This window comes from Ichthyophthirius multifiliis, assembly GCF_000220395.1.
Source record: "Ichthyophthirius multifiliis unplaced genomic scaffold scaff_1120509251136, whole genome shotgun sequence".
Taxonomy (NCBI): domain Eukaryota; phylum Ciliophora; class Oligohymenophorea; order Hymenostomatida; genus Ichthyophthirius; species Ichthyophthirius multifiliis.
This window is the reverse complement of record NW_004086170.1, coordinates 37,326-52,393: the sequence shown is the minus strand read 5'-3', so window position 1 is coordinate 52,393 and position 15,068 is coordinate 37,326. Positions and strand designations below refer to the sequence as shown.

The 15,068-nt window shown below is 16.4% G+C and overlaps 5 protein-coding genes across 5 annotated transcripts in view, besides 26 other annotated features; 3 read left to right on the top strand and 2 right to left on the bottom strand. All coding sequences in view use genetic code 6, as the record gives it.

Moving 5' to 3' along the window:
* Positions 1-181: 181 nt before the first annotated feature.
* Positions 182-237: a microsatellite.
* Positions 238-345: 108 nt separating this feature from the next.
* Positions 346-1,534, top strand: IMG5_147140 (hypothetical protein; the record flags this gene model as incomplete). The annotated part of the gene is made up of 3 exons (XM_004031059.1): positions 346-538; positions 583-658; positions 732-1,534. Coding segments are annotated over 3 exons (993 nt in total), but the record flags the coding sequence as incomplete, so codon positions are not given.
* Positions 1,535-4,914: 3,380 nt separating this feature from the next.
* Positions 4,915-4,963: a microsatellite.
* Positions 4,964-5,090: 127 nt separating this feature from the next.
* Positions 5,091-5,132: a microsatellite.
* Positions 5,133-5,455: 323 nt separating this feature from the next.
* Positions 5,456-5,497: a microsatellite.
* Positions 5,457-5,498: a microsatellite.
* A 259-nt stretch (positions 5,499-5,757) lies between these two features.
* Positions 5,758-5,832: a microsatellite.
* Positions 5,833-6,049: 217 nt separating this feature from the next.
* Positions 6,050-6,087: a microsatellite.
* Positions 6,088-6,103: 16 nt separating this feature from the next.
* On the bottom strand, positions 6,104-7,456 carry IMG5_147130 (hypothetical protein; the record flags this gene model as incomplete). Its single annotated transcript, XM_004031058.1, has 2 exons — positions 6,104-6,897; positions 7,042-7,456. The coding sequence occupies 2 exons, from the start codon at positions 7,454-7,456 to the stop codon at positions 6,104-6,106; spliced, it is 1,209 nt and encodes a 402-aa protein (XP_004031106.1).
* Positions 7,457-8,865: 1,409 nt separating this feature from the next.
* Positions 8,866-8,899: a microsatellite.
* Positions 8,900-9,300: 401 nt separating this feature from the next.
* Positions 9,301-9,332: a microsatellite.
* A 765-nt stretch (positions 9,333-10,097) lies between these two features.
* IMG5_147120 (phosphatidylinositol- -trisphosphate 3-phosphatase, putative) lies at positions 10,098-11,432 on the bottom strand. Its single transcript, XM_004031057.1, has 3 exons — positions 11,208-11,432; positions 10,993-11,085; positions 10,098-10,738 (listed from the first exon to the last, which is right to left on the bottom strand). Exons 1-3 carry the CDS (start codon positions 11,358-11,360, stop codon positions 10,124-10,126), a joined length of 861 nt encoding a protein of 286 aa, XP_004031105.1. The 5' UTR covers positions 11,361-11,432; the 3' UTR covers positions 10,098-10,123.
* Positions 10,794-10,902: a microsatellite.
* Positions 10,812-10,920: a microsatellite.
* Positions 10,842-10,976: a microsatellite.
* Positions 10,872-10,924: a microsatellite.
* Positions 10,914-10,979: a microsatellite.
* Positions 11,433-11,842: 410 nt separating the features above from the next.
* Positions 11,843-11,892: a microsatellite.
* Positions 11,882-11,943: a microsatellite.
* Positions 11,924-11,970: a microsatellite.
* A 28-nt stretch (positions 11,971-11,998) lies between these two features.
* Positions 11,999-12,039: a microsatellite.
* Positions 12,040-12,092: 53 nt separating this feature from the next.
* IMG5_147110 (nudix family protein, putative) lies at positions 12,093-12,787 on the top strand (the record flags this gene model as incomplete). Its single annotated transcript, XM_004031056.1, has 3 exons — positions 12,093-12,128; positions 12,317-12,703; positions 12,758-12,787. 3 exons carry the CDS (start codon positions 12,093-12,095, stop codon positions 12,785-12,787), a joined length of 453 nt encoding a protein of 150 aa, XP_004031104.1.
* Positions 12,788-12,833: 46 nt separating this feature from the next.
* Positions 12,834-12,875: a microsatellite.
* A 497-nt stretch (positions 12,876-13,372) lies between these two features.
* Positions 13,373-13,428: a microsatellite.
* Positions 13,429-13,574: 146 nt separating this feature from the next.
* Positions 13,575-13,637: a microsatellite.
* Positions 13,616-15,068, top strand: part of IMG5_147100 (hypothetical protein) — a gene marked incomplete at both ends in the record, with an annotated part of 2,063 nt that continues 610 nt past the window's right edge. The window contains 2 exons of the mRNA XM_004031055.1: positions 13,616-13,761; positions 14,309-14,527. Of these exons, the coding sequence (XP_004031103.1) occupies positions 13,616-13,761; positions 14,309-14,527 (365 nt within the window). The remainder of the gene's footprint in view (positions 13,762-14,308; positions 14,528-15,068) is intronic.
* Positions 13,695-13,747: a microsatellite.
* Positions 14,115-14,185: a microsatellite.
* Positions 14,220-14,269: a microsatellite.
* Positions 14,395-14,437: a microsatellite.
* Positions 14,395-14,442: a microsatellite.

The window sequence follows — 15,068 nt, the reverse complement described above, 5'->3', positions numbered from 1 at the left end:
TACTTTAAAATTTACAAGGTTGAAAAATGCTTATTTTATTTATTAATAATAAATAAATTATTATTTTTACTAAATATGTTAAATGATTATTTATTATTATCAATTTTTTGTTTTTTATTATTCTATATTTTTTTTATATAAAAGAGTTTTATATTTAAAAAATATTTCTTTTCTAAAAATTATAAAAAAAAATTAATAGTATTTTAAAAAATAAAAAAAAATAAAGATTTTTTTAAACTGAGAATACGAAATAATAATATTTATTATATATTCCCTATTCTAAAAAAAATAAACAAATAAATTAAATTAAAAAAATTATTAATTTTCAAAAAAAAATGACATTAGAAGCTTGTGTAGTAGTTCTTGATAATACCGAATATGCAAGAAACGGTGATTATCCTCCAAACCGTTTCGAAGCTCAAACGGACACAATTCCTATAATAATAAGTTCTAAGCAGTAACTAAATCAAGAAAATTCAGTAGGAATAATGACTATGGGCGGTTAATAAGTTGAAGTACTTGTAACTCCAAATAAAGAGTAAGAGATAATACTTGGAAAGCTATATGGAATATAATTAAAAGGGGAAAAGCCACACTTTTTGAATGCCTTAGCAATATCTTAGCTAGCATTAAAACATAGGCAAAATAAGAATTAAAGGTAAAGAATTATTGTTTTCATATCATCACCAGTAAAATAATTAAACATATTAAATATATAAAATAAAAATTAGATATAAGAAGAAGAAAAATAATTAAATGATATTGCAAAATAATTAAAAAAAAATAAAGTGAGTGTAGATGTAATAAATATGTACTAAAACAATGAAAACTAAGTTTAAAAATTGCAAAAATTCATTGAAACAGTAAATTCAGGTGATACATCTCATTTTTTAAATGTAGAAAGTGGACAAAACATTACTGATATTTTGATTTCCTCTCCTATTTTGAATGTTCATGTTTCTTCTTAAGGAGGAGTTTAAGGCGAGTAAGGAGTTGCTCCTGGTTAATTTGATGAATATGGTGGGGTTGATCCTGAAAAAGATCCTGAATTAGCGATGGCAATTAAATAATCATTAGATGAAGAAAAAAGAAGAAGAGAATAAGAATAATAACAATAATAATAATAGTAACCTTAATAATAATTAGAAGAAAAGAATATAGTATAAAATAATAATTAAATGGAAGAAGAAAGACACTTATTAGCTGAAGAAGGAGGTGATATGGAAGATGAAGAAGAGTTATTAAGGAAAGCAATGGAAGAATCAATGAAACCAAATCCATTAGCAAATTAAGAAAACAAAAAAGAGGATGAAAAATACAAAGGAGAAGGAGCTGATTCTTCAGCTTAAATTTAAAAAAATCTTTTAGAAAATCAAGAATTTATTGATGATTTACTCAAAATGGTTTAAGATTAAAAACCTGAAAAGAAAAAAGATGATAAAGATTAGAAAAAATGAATGAATATATATAATTTTTATAATATATAAAATTATATATATATTTTATTATTATTTTTCATTTTAAATACATGTCCAAATAAGCAAATTTGGTTTAAATTGCATTAAAATATTCCTCGTTTAATTCTGTTCTTTATTTAGATTCCTAAGTTGTTAAACTATTTTAGTTATAATTTCTAATTAAAGTTAACTTTCTTTATATATTTTCTTCAAATTTTTTACCATTTTTCTCTAAAAATTCTTTTTTTTCATAAAATGGAAGTTTTTCTGCACTTTAGAAATCATTTACTCTTTCTTTTAATTTATATTTTTCACTTATTTATTTTGAAAAATCTTATTTTTTTGGTTTTTAAATAACTTTTTCTTCTTCTTTTTCATATTTTTCCTATGCGAAATTAGACTTAATTTCTTTATTATTGTTTTTGTTTTAATTTTTAAAACTTTCTAAATAAGAAATACCTAATAAACGCCTTTCTACAGGTTATTTTGGTTAAAAAAAGTTTGATTTTTCACCTAAAAAAATCGATTTTTCTTCTTAGTTTATTTAAGGCATAGAACTTTTGCGATTCTTTAATTTTTCTATTCTCTCATTATCCGTTTTTTTCTTAATAATAAAATATATTTATTAGGATTTTATTATTTGTCTTTATTAATTTAAATCAGTACTTCTTTTTCTTATGATTGCTTTATAGTTTAATACTTTCTGATGCTTTCGCTAAATTTTTTACGAAGCTCTGATTTAGATTTTTATATTAAAAAATTATCTTAAGTTTTATTTGTCCCTTTTAAACTTATAAAAGATTAATTTTTTAGTATTTTTGTTTTATTTATTTTAGGAAATATAATTTTCTTCTCTTTTTTTAATGAATTTAAAGTCTCTTAATATTTTTTTTCGAATTAACCGAAATCAATTTTTTCTATTTTCTGTTTTTTCTTTTAAATGGTTTTCATTAAAAGTTTTTATTACTCTTTCTGATAGTTTTTTTGGTATCTTATAAATAATGGTTTTTTAAAATGGAGTTTCTATTTGATTTTATTCATATATTATTCTTCAAACAATTTGAGTTGTTAGATTCTTTATTTTTTTCTTTACTCAATTTCCATAATTTTTTTTTTAAAAATTTCTTCTTTATCTATTTCTTCTTTTTCTTTTACTTTTTTTTCTTGAATAAGTTTCATTCTAAGTATATTTCTTTGTTTTTCTTCTTATTATTATTATCTCTGCTTAATTTTTAATTCTAATTCATGTCTTTCTTTTTACATTTACAGAGCAAAATTTGCAGCTTATTTGGTTTTGCGAGTTTCTTCGTCTTCCAAATAAAATTTTAATACTGGATGTTAAAAAATATTTTAATTTTATAAAGGGTTTTCCTAAGCTTTTTATTACATTTTTAAATCCTCTTTTTAATTTTTTATTGTTTAAAGTTTTTATTAATATTCTTCTTCTTATTTACTTATTTTTTTAATTTATTCTTTCATAATTGCATTTTCTATAGGATTAAAATTTTATTTTTTATTTTTTAAGATTTTAATTTAGTTTTTTCTTAATAAATTTGTTATTTTTTATGTTTTTTCTTACAAATTTTCCTATATTATTTTATTTAATGATAGATTTATGGTCTTTTAAAGCTTTTAAAAATACTCTTCCTTTAGTTTCTATGCAATTATTTATTTTTCATTCATTTTATTTGCTTTTTATTATAAATTTTATTTTAATTTTGCTTATTTAAATACCATAAAAAATTAGTTTAAAAAAAAAAGTAAATAAATTTATTTTAATATCTTAATTTATAAATAATATTAATTATTCATAAATTTTTTTATTTGAGATGTAATTGTTTTTTAAAAACTCGTTGAGCTTTTAAAAAAAATTACTTAAAAAATAAAAAAATCTATAAACAAGTAATGTATATAAAAAAATATACAAATATATTATTTAAATTTTTAAATAATAAATAAATATTAATATTCTTCAGTTAATTAAAGGTAATTTAAAATCCTGACTTTTTTTAAAAAAAAACTTTATACTGCTTCTAGATTTAATTTATTTCAAAGATTTTCTTTGTTTATTATGATTTATGTCATTTGAATTCATAACATCATTTAAAAAAGGCATGCTATGTAAAGAAATGATATTATTATGAGATAAATTTTAATTATTAGTTTCTATTTTTTGTATGCTTTTAGGAATAAAACTAAATGTATGCCTTAAATTTTTGCAAAATCCTTATTAACTATCAACTAATTATTAAATTTAGGCTTATTTAAAAATTTTATATTTTTAAATTTAGTCTAAATTTTAGCTATTATTATGATAAGTATTAATTAAGTCTTCTTTAACAAATGAAAGTTTACCTAAACTTTTTTTTACTTATAATGCTTTTTAATTAAGCATAACTTTCTTTATTAAATCTAATTTCAAAGAGGCATTTTCCTAAACTAAAATTAATAGATAGTTTCCTTTAATTTACATCAATTCTCCAGTTTAAGATTTGCAAATAACACTTGTTTGTCTTAAATTTCTCTAAATTAATTCATTTTATCCGAAGCATTAAAAAGCGCCTATGATACCGACTTATTTAGAATTATATTCAATTGGATTTTTTATCAATACATTTATAAATTTTTCTTATAAGATTTTTTCCTTTGCTTTTTATTGATTTTCTATTTTTACTTCATTGCTTTTCCAAGGAGGCATTTTTTTATATTCCTTATTTTTTATATATATATATTTATTAATATAATTTATATATTATTTTAAATTAGTATACTGCGAATTCTCCTTATTTTACAATAAACATTGCATGAGAAGCCTAACCTTCTTAATAAATAACTTATTATTTAGATACATGAAAGTTATTTATACACATAATTAGTTTTATAAGATTCTTTTTTGGCCATTATTCGAAAATCTTTATACTTTTAATGAAATTAAAATCATTTTCGTATTTCTCTGTTTCAATTTTACCTAAAATTTTTTTAAAATATGGTTCTTCTAAAGTTAAAATTTCGACTTTTTCAGAAATGCATTAAGTAGTCATTAGGTACTCCATATTTTCGCATAATGTTGCTGTTTCTATTGTTTCTCCTGGATATAATTTTTTTACAAATACCAATTTTTATTCATATTCTAAAAATAGAGATATTTATCCTTCCAAAATAAGCATAAATTATTTATTTTGTTGATTTTTTTTAGATATAAGTTCATGCATTGTATACGTTCTTAATTTTCCATTAATAAATAGTTGTCTAAGAATCTGATGTTTATATTCATGTGTATATTCTTTAATAAATTATAACTAACTAAATATTTTAATAAAATTGTCAGCATCTGATTATATTCTGGATTTTTGAGGAAGAGAAAGTTATTTTAAAATATACTATTTTTTAAATTTTATATTTATTTATCTAATATTTTTTATTTATTTTTAGTATTTTTACTTAAATATCTTCTTCTTATTATTTTTTTTAATTTTAATATTGTTCTTTTAATTTTAATAGTTATTATTCAGGAACATACTTTCTTTTTTAAATTATTAATTGCCCTAAAGCTTACATTTTATTTTTTTGAATTAGTAAAATTTAGTAATTCTTATTTATTTTTAAGAATTATTTTAGGTTTTTTTGTTAAAAAAATATTTGTATATTTAAATATTTGATATATTTATAATATTTTAATGCTTTTTTATTTTCTATTTAAATAAATACTATTTATTTTTGAACTAATTAATTTTATTTTACATATAATTTTATTTATAAATTTACATGATTTATTTATTTTTTAATAAATTAGTATTTTTATTTTAATATTAAATTTTGTTTTTATAGATATATAAAAAAATGTCTAATTCATAAAATAATTTCTTAAATTTTCAACTAAATTAATTATTTTAATAAATAATGTTAATAATTAATTTAATTTCTCTTGTATTTTTTTTTATATTATCATAATTTATCATAATAAATAAAATTTAAAAGTAATAATTATTAAATTATACATATTATTTTATATTATATATTTTAATATTATTATTTTTTATTGCTTTTTTTTATAGATAAGTCTATATTACATATTTATATTAATTATTTTAAGCATTTATTATATATATAAACTAAAATATTAGTAATATTTAATAAAATTAATGTAAAAATTTTGAATAATTATCGACAAAATTTTTTTTCTATAATTATTTAAAATTAATTTTATATTTAAATAGGTTGACCCTTTTATTTATAGAAATATTCAAATTATTTTCTATTATCTATTTTTTAACTATTTTGATATAAATTATATTTAAAAAAAAAATAATGTAAAATAAAAATATTTATATTATTTTAAAAATTAATATAAATATAAAAATATATTATTATTTTATTTATTTTAACTTATCTAAATAGTTTTATACTCTCAGAATACTTTCTTCCTCAAAATAAATTTTGAAAAAATATTCCGAATAAGTACTTTGTTTAACTTTAGCCTAAAAAATATATTTAATATTGATAATAAAGTTAAATTAAAATAAAATTGGGCATAAAATTTCATATCTTCATGTAAATTAATTAATTAATAAATAAAAACTAAATTAATTTGCAAAAAAATAAGTTATAAAAAAAAAATTATTGATAAAAATTTTTTTCTATCTAAATCAAAACCCATCTTTACAGATATTTATTTTTCTTGTATAGAAATTAATAATCGATGCAACATAAGTTAATCCTATACCTATTAGAACCATCACATGCCATAATTAATGACTAGCACCACAAATATCAAAATGTCCAGGCTTATATCTTTCCGGACATCTCAAAGCAAAAATAATCAAGCCAATCAAATAACAAAAACAAACAACAAGATAATACCCAATGCTATTAGCAGTAGAATAGGTATCATTATTATTTTCTTTAAAAACTTCCAAATATATCAAATGTCCGATTGGGATAGATGAAAAAAATCCAAGTAAGCCTTAAATAAACGATCTAAATGCAAAATATTCAGGTTTATTAATAAATTCTTATATAGAAACTAAAAAAACAAATGCTGAAACAATTGTAACTAAACTTAAATAAAAATATGCTAAATAGAAATTACAATAAAATCCATAATAAAAAGGAGGAAATGTACTCCCGCTGACTAAAAGGCTAACCCCTGCAAAATCCAACCTTAAAAAAAATTAAAAATACTTTGGATTTTTACAATAAAAAAGATGGAAAAGAGTTGAAAAAAGTAAACAAAGAATCGCTGAAAGTAAAAATACGAATATCGGCCATCTAGAAACTACATGTGTATTACTTTTTTCAATTAAAAATTCATTTTTATTTATATAATCATCCATATAAAAATCAATCCAATCAAATTGATGAGAATCAATTTATTAAATTAGCTCATATCTTAAGTTTTCAATTTTCCCAATTAATTCATCTTTATACTTTTCAAAAAATCCTCTTTCCATACTCCCAGTAAATTTTTAAAGTTTAACACCTATTTCTTATATATTAAAAGGAGTTATTTAATCTTTAAAAATATTGATCTCTTATATTATACTTTCTTCTATTGAATTATAATTTTTCTACATTATTGCTATACTTTCGTTCATTTATTCATTAAATGCTTCATCCATTTCTTTCATTTATTTGTATATTGGCTCTAATTGATTATTCACATTTTAAATCATTCTTTATTTCCATTATTGTAAGTCTATACTATGATTATATTAAGTTAATAAAAAAAAGGTTAAAAAAATTAAAGTTATCACGCCTAAAAAATGCGTCCAAATATTTATTGATTCATTATGGATCATAAAAAAGCTCTTTAGAATTTCCCTTGTTGATTTGAAATTTATTCTATATCCTTATTTAATATATTTATTATCCTTTAAAAATTATGGAGCTTGTAAATGATCACCTATAAAATGACAAATTTTTTCTGAAAAATTTTCTTAATCTTTTTATTTTTGTGATAATGTATTTATTTTTTATTTCGCTTATTTTGTTTTGCCCATTTTTTTTTTTCTAAAAATCTTTCTGAATATTTTTATTTATTATTATTTTTTAAGAATTAATACTTTTACTTTTAATTAATTAATAATATTGATTTCTTTTTTTTATTAATATAATTTTATATTTAAATTTTATCTTTATTTTTAGATTGTTGAATCAAATCAGTTTTATTTTATGAATGTATATTTTTTATTAATTATTTTTTCAATAAAATATAATAATTGACATAAAAAACCTTTAAAAGTAAAGGCTTATAAAATAATTATTTGAATTTATATTAAGTAAAAAAAGAATTTAATTTTTTTTATTATCATCGTATTTTAGAATAGAATTTATATTATAAAATATAATATCAAAATTAATATAAAAAAAATAATGATTTTATGCGCTTTTTATTTTTTAAAAAATAAAATAGTTTCTTTAATTCCTTTTTATCTATATATATTATTACTTACTAATTTAAAAGATCTATTATATTATTTTTTAAAAGAGATAAAAAAATCGAGAAAGAAATTTAATTTTTTTCAGCTTAATTTTAGTCTTTCTATTGTTTAAACTCTTAATCATTAATTACCTTATATTTTTTGCAAAATCTGCTAATAAGAATGTAAATCTATTTTTTAATGCATTTTCATTTGAATTCATTTCTTTACTTTAATTATATAGCAATAAAAAACAATTTTTCACTATTATAATTTATATATCTTCTTCTCTCTCCTTAATTACAACTTTTTTAATTTTAATTTATTTGGAAATATTGAAATTTCTTTAAAATATTTATTTAAACAATTATTACATCTTTCTCTATATTAATTTTTTATTTTTAATATTTTGAAATTATATATTTAGAAAATTAACAGAATTATTTAGAAATAATTTTCTGTTTATTTTTTAATCATTTTGTTGTTAATAATTTAATTTACAAAAAAATATTGTAAAAGTTATCTCCTAAGTGCATTATGTTTAGGTTAATATATTAAAATAATATTACTTATAATTATATAGGGTATTTTAAATTGTTTGAATATTTAAAAGGAATTATTTTTGAAAAAAGTTTATGATTTAATTATAATTATATTTGAAATCGAATAGAAATTATTTATTTATTAATTATAAATGTATTGATCTAAATACATTTTTTGAGCTGAAAAATCAGTTTAAAATTTCATATTTTATTAATTAATTGTAAAAATTAAATAATAAATTACAAAAAAGTTAACTTTTAAATTTTTTAAAATTTAATCTTCTCATAATAAATTATTAAGTGCACACATAGTAATATACAAATTTATCCTTTTTTACTACTATATTTATTATTTCTATATGATTTTTCTTTAAACTTGACAATTACTTTTAAATAATTTTCATTGTTTTTTATACACAAAATTTATAATAAAATATATAAAGCATCAATAAAGTAAAAATAATAAAATAAAAAAATAAAAAAGTTTGGTCTCAAATAATTTATAACAATTAATTTACTAAATAAATAAATAATATATGTCTCAAAGATATAATAGTTTTTAAAAAAATATTATTATTTAATTATTTTATGTAATATTTTATTTTTTTTATAAAAGTTTAACTTTTGAATTTTTTAAATAACTTTAAATTAATAAATCAAACTTTTATATCCAATAATAAATAAATGATATATAAAAATTAAAATATTATTGGTATTGAATATATTATTATTATTAAATTTTTACAATAAATATATTAAAATCTTAATACTTATATTCTGATTTATTATTATAAATATAATATAAATAACCTTCAATTATTTATTTTAGCATTTATTATAATAAAGACTAGATTAAAAAAATTGGCAAAATTTATTTATACTAAATAAAACAAAATAAAATAAAATAAAATAAATAGTAAAGTATCAACTATTTTGTTTTTCTTCTTCCTTAAATGAAATTTTAAAATTAAAAATTGGTACAACATTTGCTCTTTTTCTTTCTGATTGTAATGACATATCATCATTACTTTCATCTGAACTTGATTATTCTAAAATTTTACCTTCTTATTCTAAATTTTCATTGGATCCTTTCATATTATTATTATATTATTGCATAAACTATTCATAAATATATTCATTAAATTTGCTTTTTCTATCTCTCATTTAAAAAGGACACAATTATATACCTTTTTACTCTTTATTTATTTTATATATTAAATGTTTTTTATTGTTTACAAAGTTTTTCTTTCTCTTCATCCAATATTTAATCAACATCATCATATTTTTAATCTTTAAATAAAAGAAGACTTTATTTTTATTTATCTAACCTTTAATAACTCTTTTATTTTTTCGTTAATATAACTATTTAAAAAAAAAATACTTTTAAAATTGAATATATTTAATCCCATGTATTTTATTCTTTCTCAAATAAATTAAAGCAAACTTTGCACTTTTTTTCTTAATAATTAAAAAAGTTGCACTCACAAATAGAATCAAATATAATCTTAAAAATTTATTAAAAAATAAACAGATATAAAAAAAACCCTAATCATAAAGTCTTTAGGATACTTTTAATCCTTCAATAATTAACTTGGTGACAATTCAGAAAGTTTCAATTAATATATACTAGAAAATTATAAATTTTTATAAAAATAATTAGTTAACTTATTTTCAGGGATAAAAGCAGTACTAAATGAAGCCCTGATCATTTTCTTATTTTTAAAAGGACCTTAAAATAAAAAGATAAAATAATAATAAAAATAAAAAAACCATTATTATGCATTTTTAGCAAAACATCTCCGCAAAAAAAAAATTATTCTTTAAATTCTATTTTCAATTAACTACTATTTTCTGTAAATTTTTCTTAATCAGAATAACTTTTTTTAGTAGTAAAAATTAATTATTTATTTTAGACATAAAAGAATTCAAAGAAAGGTTTACATCCATCATCATTGTATTTAGGCTTTCCAAATAATTCTATGCTTTTAATATATTTTATTTTAGGATAAACATCTTGTTCACTAAATACTTAATGGAAATAATATACATATCTTATTTGGCAAGGTTAATTAACACCTAAACCTTCTTTATAAAATCTTTTTTTAGCATAATAAGCTAAAGCTTCTTATGGATTTTACATTCTTCCACTAAATAATAAATAACAACAAATGATAGTACCAGTTCTTCCTTTACCGGCAAGACAATGAATAATTACAACATTTTAATCATTTTACATCAAAAAATAATGTATTTCATTACAAATAATAAATAAAGTGTTAATAGGAGGGGAATGATGATCTTCCCATTCGTAATCTTTAACCTTTTTATAAATAAAAAAAATAATTAAATTTATTTATAAAAATGTATAAATAATGATATATATATATTATTAATTATAAATTATAATGTATATATATAAATAAATATATTTATAATTTATAATATGTATAAAAATATATATATTTATATTAATATATATATATAAAAATTAATAATATTTATTTATTTATTTATTTATTTATTTATTTATTTATTTATTTATTTATTTATTTATTTATTTAAATATTTTTTTACCCTTCCTTCGAACTTTTAATAGTCATATTTTCGTCCTGATACATTAAATATATAATAACTATTTTCATGATGTTATTTTATCATTTTTGAAACCTATTTTGGTATAATAAATTTATTTTTATATATAACTAAAATTTTTTTGAATTCAAATACTATAAATGCGATTTATATTTTTAAGTTATTTTTTTTATTTTATTTTTTTACAATAAATATACTTTATCAATACTATTTCTATATAAAGTTTCTATTCCTGAAGCAGGAAATGACATTGCTATTAATCTTGGACAAATATATGTTAAGTCTAAATTATAACCGTCTTCTTTATACCTATTTTTAGGACCTGAAACTATCTCTCTTAAATAATTCATTTAGGATTTTTTTTATGGATTTTTATTTTAAAATTTTTATTTGATAGATTATAGATTATTTTTATGTATTTTTTAGTGTAAATAAAATTTTTGTTTTTATAATAAATTAATTTTTACTATTATTAATTTAAATTATTGATTTTTTTTTATATTTTAATAAAGTAGATACAAATATGAATATATTTAATTATGATATTTATAAAGTAAAATATATATAATAATTTTTCTTTATTTAAATTACATAAATAAATTTACGATTTTTTAATTTGATTAAATATATTACTTTTTAGACTAATATGTTGTTTTTTTATTCTTTCTTTAAATTATATAATAAATAATTAATAATATAAAAAGTAAATAAAAAAAATATCTTGCCATTTTTTTTAGATTCTTTATTTATATAAAAGTTACAAAAAAATTATAAAAACATTTTTAAAAGTTATATTTACTAATTATTTAGTAATTTCTAAAATTTAAAAAAAATTAATAAATGCAATAATAATATTAAAAAAGCAAATGATAATATTTATAAGAAAATAAAAAGTATTTATAAAATAAAAATATTATAATAAATATAAATATTTTCTTATAAAAGATATTAATATATTTTAAGCCATAATTAAAAATCGAAAAAATTGATAAATCTTTATAAAGTAATATATAAATTTTGTAAAATAATCAGAAAATAAATGAAACTTGAAGATGCATTAAAAATAACAACAAAAAATCAAAATGTAAGTTAAGAAATTTTTGAGAAAGTAATAAAAAGTAAAAAATTTATAGAATATATTGAATCATTTGAAAAAGATTAAATAAATATAAATTAAATTAAAATTGATTATGTATTTATGTTTGGTCAAAATGTAGGATTTGTAGATTTAATAATCGAAGTATATACAAAAACTTTGAAAACAAGACTTCCTGGTATATAAATAAATTTAATTATATATTTAAAGAAAAAAGGCTTTGTATTTTTAAGAGGAAAATCTGTTGCTGTATTAGTAATAATAAATTAAAAATTTATTGCTTTAACAAGATAATTTAGAGTACCAGCTGGATAGTGGATGCTTGAAGTTCCAGCAGGAATGATAGATGAAAATGGAAATTTTATAGGAGTAGCAGCAAAAGAATTACAAGAAGAAACTGGAATTATTGTAAAGGAAGAAAATTTGAATTTTTTGGGATCATTTTATAGTAGCCCAGGAGGTTCAGATGAAGAAGTATTAATGTATTTTGTAGAATAATAAATGAGTGAGAAAGAAATAAAGGAAATATAAAATAAAAACTTTGGAGATCATAGTGAAGAAATAACTATTATTTTAAAAGAAATTAATGAATCCAATGTATTTTAATTTAAAGATTGTAAGCTTACTTAATGTTATTTTGCTTATAAACAGTTTAAATTAAAAAAAGGAGCAAATATGTGAAGATTTATAATTAAATAATATTCTAATAATAAAAAGAAAAACTATATTTATCAAAAATAATATTTTTTATAAAACTAGTATATTTTTAGAATCATTAATTACATATTTTATACATTTTAGTTTTTCAAATTTAAAGATATTTTACTTATTTATTATATATGAAATGTATTATTTTAAATTATCTTTTAAAAATAAAAATTTCAAAAAACTTAAAATTAATCAGCCGAAATTCAATTTTATAAATATTTATATTTTAAGTTTTTTTATTTTTTCTGTAATTTTTTTGAATACATTTAAAAAGGCGGATACCATTTTTTTCTCCTTTTCTTTAAATTAAGTATATAAAATAAATACAGAGAAAATAAAATAATAAAAACAAGTGAAATAAAAAATTATGAACAAGTAATAATTTATATAATTTAAAATACATATGTATATCTAAATCTTTAATATTTTTAAATATAATCATTCAAAATTAATTAATAAATTGTATTTAGCTTTAAACCTATTTTACAATAATGAATAAATTTATTGATTAACTTAATTAAAATTAAAAAAAATATTAAAAGGCTATAAAAAATTACAATATATATATATATATATATATATATATATATATATATATATATATATATATATATTTTGTTTATAAAAATAAATACTTGAAATCAAAATTTAATCTTTTTATTACTGTTTAAAATTTATGAATAATAAAAAGCTTAATTTAGAACATACAAATTATTTGCTTAGATATGGGATTATAAAGTTAAATCATAATTTTATTATTTATATATATATATATATATATATATATATATATATATATATATGTATATATATATATATATATTTATTTCTATATACAATTTTTATTTTATAATTATTTATTTGTTATTATAATTTCATTATAATATTTTTAAAAATAATCTTTTTCAAATAAAATATTTATTATAATAATAAAACTTATAATATTAGTTGTATATTTTTATTTGAAAAAAATATTTAATTTTAACTTATTTTTTACTATTATCTATAATTTGCATTCTTTTTGAATTTTTTTTTTCTTTTCATAGAAAATTCATATTTTTTTAAAAAAAAATATTAAATATCTTTATATTGAAATTTAATATTTATATTCATATAAACATAATAAGTATCACTATCTACAATTAATTTTAAATTTTTTTGTTTTATTTTTTACTAATTTTTTTGTTGTTTATAATTTTATATTTACCTTTATTTTAAAAAAGTTTTAATATATTCTAAACATTTTTTTTAAATAATTTATTGTAAAAAATACTCTATATGTTTTTTTAATAAATTTGCTATATGTTATTTTTAAAATAAATATTTTTATTTTAAATAAATTTTTATATTTAAAATAATACTTTATATTTATATGTAAATTTAATTTAAAAAATATCTAAACACTTTAAAAAAATATTTAAAAAAATAGAAATTAAAAAAATTATAAAATAAAAATTTTATGAACTATTTATAATAAAAATAATTTTTAAAAAGAATATAATTATATATTTTAATTAAATATAAATCAATTAATTATAATTTAATGTTTGCATATAATAATAAAAACAAAAATATTTTAGATATATATATATATATATATATATATATATATATTTATATATAAATTTTAGTTAATTAATTGTTATTTTTTTTAAAAGGGCAACATATATATTAATATATATAAATAATTATTTATTTTTTGTTTTATTATCTGTTTTTCTGAAAATAAATCATAATCGTACGATTCTGCTAATAAATTAATTATTTATATTAATTATTGAATTTATTTTAAAAATATATATTTTAATCAAATTGCAAACAAAATAAATTAATTTTATAAATAAAAAAACTAATTATAATTTGTATTTAATAATTAAATATATTTTTTTTAATTTAAATATTTTTATAGACAAATATATTATTATTATCTTTTGATAAAAAAATAATATATTTTTAATATACATTTTAATTATATTATATATAAATTATTTATTTTTCATAGTTTTAATGGTAAGAAAGTCATAATTGGAACACTTAAAACTAAATCCGGGTTTTTTAAGTCTTTTACAGGTTCAATAGTAATTTTCTTAAGATTATTTAAAATTTTTCCATCAACAAGAATTGAAAAAGGATTATTTTTTGTTCATTAATAGTAATATTTTCAATAGGGATTGAAGTGAATAAAGCTTTAAAAGCAGCTTAAATTTAATCTCCTTAAGAAAAAAAATTAAAATAAATAAATATGTATTTACTT